General features: G+C 45.6%; 1 protein-coding gene across 2 annotated transcripts in view; it reads right to left on the bottom strand.

Annotated features, from left to right (window-relative positions):
• FRMD3 (FERM domain containing 3) overlaps positions 1–13258 on the bottom strand; it is a 256971-nt gene that overhangs the window by 42601 nt on the left and 201112 nt on the right. For both annotated transcript variants that reach the window (XM_031447136.2, XM_010993498.3), the window contains exons 11-13: positions 10233–10307; positions 9852–9920; positions 5629–5753 (exon numbers count right to left, since the gene is read on the bottom strand). In XM_031447136.2, the coding sequence (XP_031302996.1) occupies positions 5629–5753; positions 9852–9920; positions 10233–10307 (269 nt within the window). The remainder of the gene's footprint in view (positions 1–5628; positions 5754–9851; positions 9921–10232; positions 10308–13258) is intronic.

Raw genomic sequence — 13258 nt, 5'->3', positions numbered from 1 at the left:
ACAAGGGGAAGGGTGGTTCCACAGGGTATAAACAGCTCCTACTTTGATGAAACATCACATAAAAGAAATTTCAAAAACAACAGTGCATCATTCCTAATGCACATCCTGACATACTCCGAGCCAAAAGGAAGGAATGACGTAGCACATAGAGAAAAATGCCATGCAAGAGAGGCACTGAAACCCTGAGAAGAGAGTAAATCTGTTTGAAACATGTCCATGGAAATCCATAAAGGAAGAAAAGAGGAAGAAGAATTTTCCTATCAGATAACCAGGGAGGAGACCAGACTCAGGAGTGTGGGAAAAGGAATGCACAGGCAGGGTTATCGTAACAGGCTTGGGCTTATACAGAGCCTCCACCAGTGACGGGACTGGAGCAGCTATGCAGCGTCTGAAAGGCTCTGCCTGCTGTGGGGTTGAAGGACCTGCATGTGGAGAACACAGCCGGCCCCGCGGGTCACCTGCTCAGCGCTGCAGTGGAGCGGGGTGGCGTCTGAGGACGGCATGCCTGAGGGATGAGAACGACACTCTTATCTGCTCAAAATGCCTTCATAGGTTCACATACGGACTAGAATTTCAATGACGCCAACTTAAGTTGTCTCTCGTGAGGGCTGGACACTGCAAATAACCCTTTGAGCACCCCCGTTGTCCCCCACCCTCCTGTCGCTGAGCCACATCCATGACACACACGTGTACCCATGTGCGTGCACACACACACACAGACAGTGCTTCAGGGTGGTTTGGGAGAGTGAGTTTCACCACCCACTCAACTCCCATCCACTCTTTGATACAGACATTTTCTCAGTCATACACAAATGTAGCTTTAAGCCACCCTCCAGCCAACCATTTTGGCACCCCCAAAACATTCCTTTATATAAATTTTGGTGCCTCCTTGGGCTTTAGTTTTGCCAGCAGGAGGGTGTCAAACATTTTCAACTCTGATTTAGTTCTGTCTACCAAGGAGAAGAAAGCGTGATTTCCTGTCTGTGTAACCATGCCACCCTATGCCATCGCTCTGGTGGCCAAGAATGACCTTCACTGGACATCAGTAATTGCCAACTTCCAAGTCTCATGTGCTGCATTCCATTTCCCTTCTCTACCATAATCAATCTTTTTTCCTTAATGAAAAACACACTCCATCAATAAAACATGCAAGCATCTTGCTATCTGCACTGTGGGGACCCTCCTTCACTTTGCATGTGAATTTATTCAGATTAATCACCCCTGAAAATGTCATTTTCACTCAGAGCAATTCCCTCTCTCAAGCTTTTCTTCTCCCCAAATTGTCATAAACTCTAAGTGGCACTTTTCAAATGGTTTGCCATTTTCATCGAAACTTTTCCATAGCATTCATCTCCTCAGGTCCTGTAACCGAGTGACTCTGGGGTAACACTGAAAACTTTCCTGTTGCCTAATGGCACCTAGAAACTGATTTTGTTTTTTCTCTATCCAGACACAGCCAACCTCAGAGCTAATCCTCCAGCTGTCATGTGAATAAACGGGGTTACATGTTCGCCCAGCATGCCTCTGAGCTAATCTGGGCAACCATGCTCCCTACAGCTGTCTTTGAGAATCTTGAAGCTCCAGGAAGAACAGAAAGGGACTGTTGGACAAATGGGTGGTCGTGACCTCTGAGAGTCAGGACAGCAGCAGAGATGTCACCTCCATGGCACCCATGTGAGACAAAGCACCAGGACCTCCGGAGATGGTGCCTCCAAGGGTCAGAGTTAAGACCTTCTTTCTGCTCCCAATCTGATTTTTTAATAATTCCTAATCAGAAAACTCTTTACCAGGGCTCAGATTGCCCTGGGCTTAATTTAACAATTCTGTCATTTCTACTTCTCTTCCTTTTGAGTTCATGCTATATCCTGGAAGATGTTACGATTTGCCTGAGTTTCAAAACCCACAAAGATGCTCCTTAAGAGGACAATTCTCCTAGAAAAGAGCATTTTATTAGGCATTCATAGAGCTGTTTTGAACTTTTTAAGAGAGAGACCTATCAGTCTGACTTTACAGCTGGTGATAGAATTTAATATTCATCTTTAAAATAACTGGAAAAATTGAGAAGGTGGCTTATGAATTCCTATCGTATATCATGAAAACTTGAATTTTTATTACAGTTAATTACAAGGCCTGTCTCTCGTCCACACAGCTGTCATGTTAATGACAAGCTTAGTATTTAGCAGTGGAACCTCATTATAGAAAATGGAGCAAGACAGAAGTCTCTAGTTGAATAGAATGAAGGGTCCAGGGGAAAGCTTGCCTGGGCTCCCTTTCCCATCAGGGACGCTCCATCGGTGGCCTGGCTTCCACATCCCCATGGTAACTGGTCTTCCAACCTTTATTCCCATCTAGGCGTCCATCTCTGCAGACAGTGCACAAAATCCCAAGTGTGGGTTGTCCTTTCTCCCTGCGTCTTCTCCGTTAGCCACACCCTCCTTCATTCTATCTTAGGATAATCCTGACCCCCAGAAAAAGTGATTTCCACTCAAACCAGTATTCCAGACGTATGAGAGGAAGCCCAGAACAATCGCTGGTGATCAGAAACAAAACCTGCTTTTATTGTGCTTGAGAAACATACAAAAACAGAGAAGGTGCTGAAAAAGGTAGGCAAGCCACATGGACCCAGAGACCCTTGGGCTAGGAAAATTAATTTAGCAAGGAGCTTACAGAGTTAGTTGCTGAGACAGAGCATAAAAGCCATTATAACAAGACCCTACTCATTATCATTATCTTGTGGCTGAGCTGGGGATAAAGGTACCTCCTGAGACTCCATCCTTCATATTTTGCACATTTTCCTTCCACCCATGGAATCTGTGGCATCCGGTTGCCCAGTCCTCTTTCCTAATCACTAAAGTTCCCTTTCAGAGAAAGATTTACTAAAATCTCTCACATTTCAGTGTGAATCAGCTGCTTCTCCCTCTCCCTCTCCCAAGGGTATCCGCATCCCCAAGCCATATTCTTAGTATAGGCTGAAGAGTTTTCTCCCCTGGAAGGAATTCTTGACTTAAAGAGCAGGTGAAGGTGATCTTTTGGGGACAGAGTGACCTACCCTCTTGAAACTGCCCAGTATCTGGATTTTAAATGATGAAACTAAAATCATATAAAGCTAAGGAAAAGCATACTATGTTTGGGCTCAAGGTTCCAATAACCTTATTTTACATGAATTTTAAAAAATTTACTTTGAAATTAATGAGAGTGAGGTTTGCCTCACCAAGTGTCTGCAGCAAGCAGTGTGGTAAGATTCTTCCCTGAGATTCAATATTGTTAAAATGGCCATACTGCCCAAGGCAATCTAGATTTAATGCAATCCCTATCAAATTACCCAGGACATATTTTTTAGAACTAGAACAAATCATAATAAAATTTATATGGAATCACAAAAGACCCAGAATTGCCAAAATACAAGTGAAGAGAAAGAAAGAGGCTGGAGGAATAACTCTCCCAGACTTCACACAGTACTACAGAGCTACAGGAACCAAAACAGCATGGTACTGGTACAAAAGCAGACATACGGACCAGTGGAACAGAATAGAGAGCCCAGAAATGAACCCACAAGCTTTTGGTTGATTAATCTTTGACAAAGAAGGCAAGAACATAGAATGGAATAAAGACAGTCTCTTCAGTAAATGGTGTTGGGAAAACTGGACAGTAGCATGTAAGTCAATGAAGTTAGAACACTCCCTCACAGCATACACAAAAACAAACCCAAAATGGCTTAAAGACTTAAACATAAAACCAGACACAATAAATCTCCTAGAAGAAAACATAGGCAAAACATTATCTCACATACATCTCAGCAATGTTCTCCTAGGGCAGTCTACCCAAGAAACAGAAATAAAAGCAAAAATAAACAAGTGGGACCTAATTAAACTTACAAGCTTTTGCAAAGCAAAGGAAACCATAAGCAAAACAAAACGACAACCTATGGAGTGGGAGAAAATATTTGCAAAAGATGAGACTGACAAGGGCTTGATTTCTAGAATATATAAACAGCTCATATGACTTACTAAGAAAAAAATAAACAACCCAATCCAAAAATGGGCAGAAGACCTAAACAAGCAATTCTCCAAGGAAGACATACAAATGACCATTAGACACATGAAAAAATGCTCAAATATCACTTATTATCAGAGAAATGCAAATCAAAACTACAATGAGGTATTACCTCACACCAGTCAAAATGGCCATCTTTCAAAAGTCCACAAATGATAAATGCTGGAGTGGGTGTGGAGAAAAGGGAACCCTCCTACACTGCTGGTGGGAATGCAGTTTGGTGCAGCCACTGTGGAAAACAGTACGGAGATTCCTCAAAAGACTTAAAATAGACTTACCATATGACCCAGCAATCCTGCTCCCGGGCATATATCCAGAGGAAACCTTAATTCAAAAAGACACCTGCACCCCAATGTTCATAGCAGCACTATTTACAATAGCCAAGACACGGAAACAACCTAAATGTCCATTGACAGATGACTGCATAAAGAAGATGTGGTATATTTATACAATGGAACACTATTCAGCCATAAAAATGATAAAATAATGCCATTTGCAGCAACATGGATGGCCCTGCAGAATGTAATTTTAAGTGAAGTAAGCCAGAAAGTGAAATAAAAATACCATATAATATCACTCATATGTGGAATCTTTAAAAAAAAAAAAAAAGACAAATGAACTTATATATAAAACAGAATCAGACCCAGACATAGAATACAGACTTGTGGTTGCCAAGGGGGAGTGGGGTGGAAAGGGATAAACTGGGAGTTCGAGATTTGCAGATACTGACTGGTAATATATAAAACAGATAAACAAGTGTATACTATACAGCACAGGGAAGTATATTCAATATCTTTTAGTAGCTTATGGTGAAAAAGAACATGAAAATGAATATATGTAAAAAAAAAAAAAGATTCTTCCCTAAAGTAAAGTCCTTAAAAACAAAACAAAAGAAGCCTAGAAGCACATGTACTATAGGGTTTACAAATATAACAACTCTAGGGCTGAAATGGCCCCTATATATTTTAGCTTATATCAAAACTGTCAGACAAAGACCTGTGGAAAAGGGAGTAAGAGGATGTAGAAATAGTGAGGCAGAAAGAGGATAACCAGTATAGAGATATTCATGGAGAATTCTTTACAACCACTAATTTAATTGTGATTATCGTCAAAAACATAGCCATCTAATAGAACTTTCTGTGATGATGGAAATGCTCTTGGTCTGAGCTGTCCAAGATGGTAGCCAGGAGCTAAACGTGGCTACGGAGCATTGGAAAGCTAGCTAATGTGGCTGAGGAGCTGAGTTCTTAATTTTGATTAATTTAAAATTAGTTTTAAATAGGTAATGGCTAATGGCTAATGTCTACCATACTGGACAGTACGGGTCTAACACTGTTACTGCGTTCACATGTAATTTTAAGAATGCTTTGTACCAGTGAACTCTCTCCAGGAGGTACTGATGGAACTCTCAGTGTAATGCAGTCTTCCAGCTGTGAACAATTTACTAAAAACACAATTTGTGACTCACTCTGACCCCCACCCCAACCCCATTACCCCAGGTACCTAGGATCGGTGCTTCCCTCATTCCTCCAGGGTAAGTCCGCAACGCCGGCTCCTAGAAAGAAGTGCACTTACCCTCACGCAGTGGGAGTTCCTCCTCCTGCTCGCTGGGGGAAGGCAGCAGGGGCTGCAGGGGCTCCATGTTAATGATGAGCTGTTTGTTCAAGGAGTGGGAACTGCGGCTCTGAGTAATGTTGGCTCTGGAAACACACACAAGCCAGAAGGAATTGGTTTCCACTGGGAACACTGGCCCCTCCATCTCAGTTGCTACCCAAGCTGGGAACTGCTTGAGACTAACCCAGTGGATGAGGTCAGTAGTAAAGATGACATAACCCTCAAAATACACAGTCGTTTTTATCTTTAAGGTCCTAATGTGTTCTAACGGCTGTGTGTTCTAAAGCAACACAGTGAAAGAAAACGTGTTTCCCCATCAGTCATCAGACTTGCACATGCTAAATGACAAGACAAGGCATGGAAAAAAGATATGGGAAACCAAAAGACGGGGGAGGCAGGAATCACTGAGCTAGATATGCAGAAAACCGAATGAAGGATGTGGCTCAAAGTATTTGAACAGTCACCAAAAAACACAAAAACAAAAACCCCTGCCTGGCAGATGGCAAAGGCATTCCACAGCTACGAGCTATCTTGGTGTTGCTGGATGTCCAACATGTAACATCAGTGTTTAATATTCCCATTCAAATTCACACCTCACTCACCAACCAGCCACAGAGCCCAGCTCTGCTTTCTTCTTTTGAAAGGAGCACACATGTGTCAGTAGTTGCCACGGGCAGCACATAGCAAAGACACTGTGCAGGTGTCTCATGAAGACTGTCGGCTGATAGCCGGGAAGCCCACTCTCTGCACTGACAGACAGGGAGGCGGGGCGCCTTTGGTGGGTGTTTCAGTGCCCCTCCCATCCCCATATTTCCTGTCAAAACCCAAACCAACTTACCCTTCAAAGATGATATCAAATATCTCCTTCTCCTTGAAGCCCTCCTGGATTGCCTTCACAACTAATCCTTGCCCCCCCCCCCACTACTGTCCCTTCTTTTACAACTCACTACATTTGTCACCTCTGTCTCTCTGTAATTACTGCCGTACTAATCAGCCCCACCTTGATAAGCAGCTTTATTTTAATGCCCATAACAAAACCTAGAAGTCAGGCAAAGATGTTTGAATCTCATTTGATAGATGAACAAACTAATGATCTGGGAAGTTAAGTGACTTACCCAAGACACACAACACAGCCACACAGCCAAGATGAGACCCATTTATGACTCCTAGACAGGTGCTTGTTTCAGGTATAAGCACTGCCTCTGGGTGTCCCCCTGCTGGCTCACAGTCAGCCCTCCAGCTCACTGGGCCCTGGGATGGTGATTCTCACCAAGTGGCCACCAAGAGAACTTTGCTTGGGGATCTTGTCATCAGCAAAGATCTGTAAGCTAACATGAGAGTGAGCTTCTCCTTTTGGGAAAAAAAAAAATCTCAAGACAATGTTCTTAGTCTGTGTCTGTCTCTCTGTGTGACACACATCTCAGCAGAAGTAGGAGTCAAAGAACTGGTTATTCTTTGATGAGGAGAATCTCCAATGAGAGGAAAGACAGCTAACTGAAGTCTTTCCATCACCATTCCACACCAGCAGTCCTCTCTGAGCACTGCCAGAGGAGAGCTCATTACTTATTCTCACTTTTGACAGCCACACCAAAGAAGTCAAAACAACTCGAAAATACAGTAATTGTTCAAGAGGAACAATTTCCTACCATGCAGCCAGCTGCTGGGAAGGAACAAAAAGTTGCTACTTTGAAAGCGGCACACGTCACCCCAGCTCTGACCACAGTGCTGCCTCTTGGGGGGGGGGAGGGCCCCAGGGCAGCACCACGGACAGATCTCAGGTCTCAGAAAATTACAGAGAAAAACTACAGCTGCTGTCAGCCCCCACTCCTAGTTCACACAGTCATTCAACAAATACGCACTGACTTCCTACTACGTGCCAAGCACTGTGTTAGGCAATGGGTGAGATGGAGACGACCAAGATAGGCACAGACCTTGTCCTCCCTGAGCTTACTTTGTATCATTACTTGAAACAAATTCTTCCTTGTAATATCAGAGACTTGAGAGAATCAAAGAACTGAGGACCAGAGAGGCATCCTAAAGATGTGAACACAACAGGCTTTCACAAATACGAAAAAGGGGGTAGTGGAAGAGCAAGAAACAGCAGGTATGAATTTGCAGTAATATCTTGGGAGCTTTTAGAAGATTCCAGCAAAAAGAAACCTATAAATTGATGGATGCCTCATCTCCCATCCCCTCTGGTGGTTTGGTCCACTCCAGGAAAAGCTTTTCACTAGGGCCAACCTGCCCCTTCACCTCCTCCACCACCAGTTACGTAGAGCCTGGCTATTCCAAGTGCGAACCATGAACCAGCCACACGGCCGCCATCTGGGGATCGTATTAGAAAAGCCAGATTCATGAATCAGAATCTGATTTTAACAGGATCCCTAGGTAATCCCTGTACAAGTTACATTTTGGAAGCCTTGATCTAGGACACCTTGATTCCTATAAATTATGCAAAACCTTAATTTAAAAGAGGAGTATTTTAAAAAATTATTTTCTGATCTCATTAACCATTCATAGATGGAAACTGCGGGCTTGTGGAAAGCTTTATATAATTGGAATATGTCTCTCTGAAAGCATACTGTTAAAAACAGTTTCCTATTTTGTGTTTGTGCCATCAAGAGAACGCCCCGGAATCAAATATTTCTTTTATTTTAAGATCAAACGCTCAAGCTCCAAGTCGGAAGAATAAAACCCAAGCCGAGCCCCCAGGGTAGTTCTGTCCCCCAGCTTCGAGGAGAATGCGGGGGCTTTCAGGGTGGCAGAAGCTACGAAGAGCACAGGATGCTGGAGTTCTGGGCTTAGCTGTGCCACCAAAACATTCATGACCTCGGATAAATCAGTTCCTTCCTCTGAGACCCAAGCTCCCTTGTCTATAAAATAGAAGCTCAAGCGAAGTGAGCCCTGAGGTCATTTACAGACCAAAGATTCTGGAAACGTTCAAATGACATGTTCTATCACTGCCTCTTGTTTGTTGCTGCTGCACTGAATAATCACAGTCTGAGGTGGAGAGGGGGCATAAAAAGACTTTTTTTTTTTTAAATGACTATTGTTATCAGTGGTTAGACTCTAAGACTTTCCCAGGTACTACACCAAGTTGTCCCAGCCGAGGCGTTCCCAGATTCCCTTACCCCACAGTTTCCTCCTACTTCTCAAAGCTGAAAAGACTGTTTTGCAGACTTGCATGTAACAGCTTCCCTCTGGGTCACCAGTGGGGACCAGGAATGAATTATTCTCTGTGCACATCTACACAGGATTTCGTGCCGACCGCAGTGTGCTCCCCTGCCTGCATGCCCACACCAGCTGGCTGGGCTACACTTCTGAGAGACCACCGCCCCCTCCTGCCCGACAGCACCAAGGACAGGGTGGGAGGCACCCAGCTCACTGGGTCACCCTGGAGACGGAGGAGACTGGGCAAATCTGAGCATAAAGGAAACTCCTCCAAGTTCGAAGATGGGGAAGGAAGGACAGGTGCCAACCAGTGTGTGGGAACTTCCTAAAGAATCCATCTTATGATGACCTTGCCTTCAAAGGGGCAAACATCAGGATAAGAATGTTCGGCTAGAGATAGTTAGCATGTTTGAAGTTTAGGATGTACAATGATTTGTGTCAACTGTGGTGGTAAGAAGTCAACATGATCAAAAGAATATTTAATTCCTAAGAATTACATATTTTGCCACGTTACTGTAGATGGGTACCCTTGACCCACTAATGATTAAGTTCCTCATTCCTCTGAGTGACTTTTGGGGGTAAACGGTCCAATGAGAGATGAGAACCCCATCCCCTCACGTGAAAGAGCCTAGAAGGCGTCGGCCAGTGGGGACTGGCCACGTCTGATGAACAGAGGCAGGAACAGAGAACAGTTCTAAGAAGACATGAAAACGGACACGGCCAGGAGATAACACAGCCATGCCCCCACACTTCCTCCTTGTTCATGTGACGCACCAGGCCAATGACTCCCCACAGAGCACGAATGGAGCTCAGAATGGAGCCCAGCCAAATCTGGGCGAGATTTTGAGGACGATCAGAGTGCCACTCCCGGAACCAGGGCCAAAAACGACATAGAGCCAGGCAGCTTGTGCCCTCACTCCGTTTCTCGTTATAGACGACTTGGCAAAGCCAGACTTTCAACCCTTCTGTCCACCCCAGAAATCTCCCAGAGCCCTGGGGACCACCCCACTCACCTGTGCACCTCCGGAGGCTCCCTCTGGATTTTGGAGCTCGCCTCCACCACCTCTTTGGCAACTTTACCGCTGCAAAAGATAGAAACAGATAGGCGTCTGTGCATGGACACTCAGAACAGAAGGGGAGGGGTGTGCACACTTTTTTTTAAAACTTCACAATGGTCTGACCCAGCTCTAGGAATCCAAGCCTTCTCTGCCTTCACGAGGGGACATTACCTCAGAGTTTAAGGGGTCCCGTGGGCACAAGAGATGAGTGGAGTGGAAAGGGAGGACCAAAACAGGGTACAGGCCACAGTGCACTGATTCACAAGCACAACATTCCAACATAAATGGCCGCCCCCAGCCCAGTCCCATCATCGAAATGGAACCCTGGGTACCCACCTATATCGAAATCTACTTCCTTTAAAAAATATCTTGCTGCTTGACACCGTCTTGATCTGACTGGATTTTGCATACCTTTAAGAAAAAGCAGAGCAGAGATGACAATGACATTGGAAAGTCCAAACAGGACATGCTACAGAATGTGGTAATTGGAGATTTTTGACTGCCAAGAAAGAAATGCATTTTATTGTATGACTTAGCACACACACATCCCTGGAAGAGAAGTTCCACAAAAGAAAAGTTACTTTCACTAAGTGCATTGCAATCTGATCTTTTCTACGCCAACTCTTTTTATTCTTTTTATACGCTGCTGGTGAGCCATGCATTTGGTTATGTCCTACAAAAAGGATCAAGCAATATTGATGATCAGGAGGAATTCTCTGCCAGTTTCTGTTTGAGTGATACGGAGGGGGTGGCTGGACCCCAGGGCATCACTAAGTCCCTCGCTGCCCGGGCACTTCTGTGCCTGCATCTATACCAACACTGCAGCAGAAAACAGCTTCCCGGTGACACAGGTCACTCACCATGTCACGGAGAATCCACCTACTGTTATTTTCTGAGAGAGGGCACGAGGGGCCCTTGTCACCATGGAAATGGTCACTGGCTTCCGAATATGCCGGGGTTAAGTCACCATGACCCAGTGCCCTTTAAAAGAACCCGCGCTGGTAGATGACTAAGATACACGAGGAACAGGAGCCCAGCCAAGCACTGATTCAGCACCTCTGAGCCCTTCCCGTAAATACGAACAAAACACCACTCTGGACAACAGTCCTGAACAGAGCCCGCCCGGAGGCCGCACACAGGGCCCTTAATTACAGCGACGGCCCGGGACGCCTCCATGCCAGTCACTTCAGGCCTTACGGGATTGAATCCAAGTTAGAAAAGCTTGGTCTCCCAGAGTTCACGATCATTTTTAACTATTGATAGTTACAAAATCTTCATAAAAAAATAAACACAGAACAGTGTGCTCTATGGAATTCTGAAGAAAGACAAGCCCGTAGCCAGGGCTGCGGCTGACAGTGTCAGGGCAGGCGGCGACCCCGCCCCGAGCCTCTGAGGCCTTGGTTCGTTCGTTCAGCCTGGTTTGCCCGTTGCGTCACGCTAAGCTCGGGGAAGACACGACTTTGCGTTCATGGAATGTAAGGTCCAGAGACGAAACGGGTATTAACCTAGAAACCCCGCAAAGAAGTGAACAAACGTAAATTACGAGCCATGGTACTTGCTACAGAGGAAACGGTGCCATGAGGTTATGGGGGTGGGAGGCTGATCTGGTCTGGGGGCCACGGCAGTGGCTGAGGAAGGGACCTCTGAGCTGAGATCCAGGGGAGGGATGGTGTTAACTCGGCAGGTGGTGGGTGGGTGGCGTTCTGAGCAGATGATCAGGCAGGCAAAGCCCTGAGCCTGAGCACTGGGGGAACCAAGATGATCAGGTGTGCATTTCCCCATGCCATTATCACAACTGTTCTTACACACACTCACATGTTTTTCCCCCTAATTTAGCAGGACCTGACCTTGAACTGTCCTTGTTAAAGATTTGGTCTTTGTCCCCAGAACAACTTAAAGCCACAGTAACACTCGTTTACAAACAGCCTGAACCCACAGAGGAGGACACTGGGTACAAAGGACGAGTCCAGAGAGTAAGATGGGCAGGGGAGGGGGATGCCCATCAAGGCAGGGCCCAGAGAAGACAGCAGGCGGGCCCTGGGGACAGGCAGAGCACATGGGACCCACAGCCCCGAGGCAGCGGGCCAAAGCCAGGTTCCAGAGCACACCCAGGCAAGACGAGAACGTTCCCCAGTAAGCCTCACTAACGTGGCCCGCTGCATCCTCCTCCTGTGAGGACGGCCCGTCCTGGGCCTGTTTCTCCCCCGACCCCAGCCCGAGAGGGCTGTTGGCGACACAAAATCTACCGGAATCTGAGAGAAGGACCATCACCGGTTACCTCTCCCCAACTTCTGGGCAGGGCTGTTGCTCCCAAGGCCTCAGAGGTGGGGGCAGGGGGTGGCGGTAGGGGGTAGAGAAATTCCTAAAGAAGTTTCTGCTTTTTTTTTGTTTTGTTGTTACTGTTCCAGATTCCTCAGGATCCTCAGGGCAAGGTAGCCTGCTAAAAAGATTATTAGGAGTCTGTTTTAAAATTGAGGTATAGCTGATTTACAGTGTTGAGTTAGTGTCTGGTGTACAGCATAGTGATTCAGTTGTATATACATAATCTTTTTACCAAAGGGAAAAGAGGGGAGGGATAAATTAGGAGTTGGGGATTAAGAGATACACACTACTATATATAAAATAGATAAACAACAGGGTCCTACTGTATAGCACAGGGAACTACATTCAATATGTTATAATAACCTATAATGAAAAAGAATATAAAAAAGATTATTAAAAGTCTTAATTGTAGTTTTTGAAATTCAGATTCAACTCTGCACCTTTTTAATGGAAGATACCAGAAGCTTAAAGGGGTGAGGCTAGCATAGCAATTCCAGCGACCCTCCTGGCTACACGGGGCTCTTCTGGGGGAGAAGGCTGCTCTGTCTCACGGTTCAGCCCCAGCTCCTTCCAGGGCCCACGCGGAGGCCACTGCCTTCGCCTTACACGCAGAACAGCCTCTTGGCAGGAAGCCTCAGCGCTCCACTGCATCCGCACAAACCCTCCAAGTGCCTCAAGAAAACCGCATCAGAAGACACATTTCACTATCTGCTCATGATGAGAGAAGTAAAAAAAAAAAAAAAAGTCTCAGCTTCTTCCTGACAACTGTTTGCCCTCGACAATCATTTGTGTCGGGGACACTCTGCTGAGAGCATTACCACCCATGCCCTGCCTCCCTAAACATCCAGGCGGATGCCTGATAATACTTGGGCTGAGATCTTAAATGGAATTTATTCTGAGAGCTGGACCCCACAACCCTCCTGGGAACTGGGAAACAGACAGTAGGACAGAGGGAGATGAACGGGGGCGAGAGGAAGGTGGCTGGGTTACAGGACACACACCTACTCGTTCCCAAACCTGGCAGTGCAGCAGCAGCAGCC

This window comes from Camelus dromedarius, chromosome 10 (genome assembly GCF_036321535.1).
Source record: "Camelus dromedarius isolate mCamDro1 chromosome 10, mCamDro1.pat, whole genome shotgun sequence".
Classification (NCBI taxonomy): Eukaryota; Metazoa; Chordata; class Mammalia; order Artiodactyla; family Camelidae; genus Camelus; species Camelus dromedarius.
This window is presented reverse-complemented; position numbering and strand designations above follow the sequence as displayed.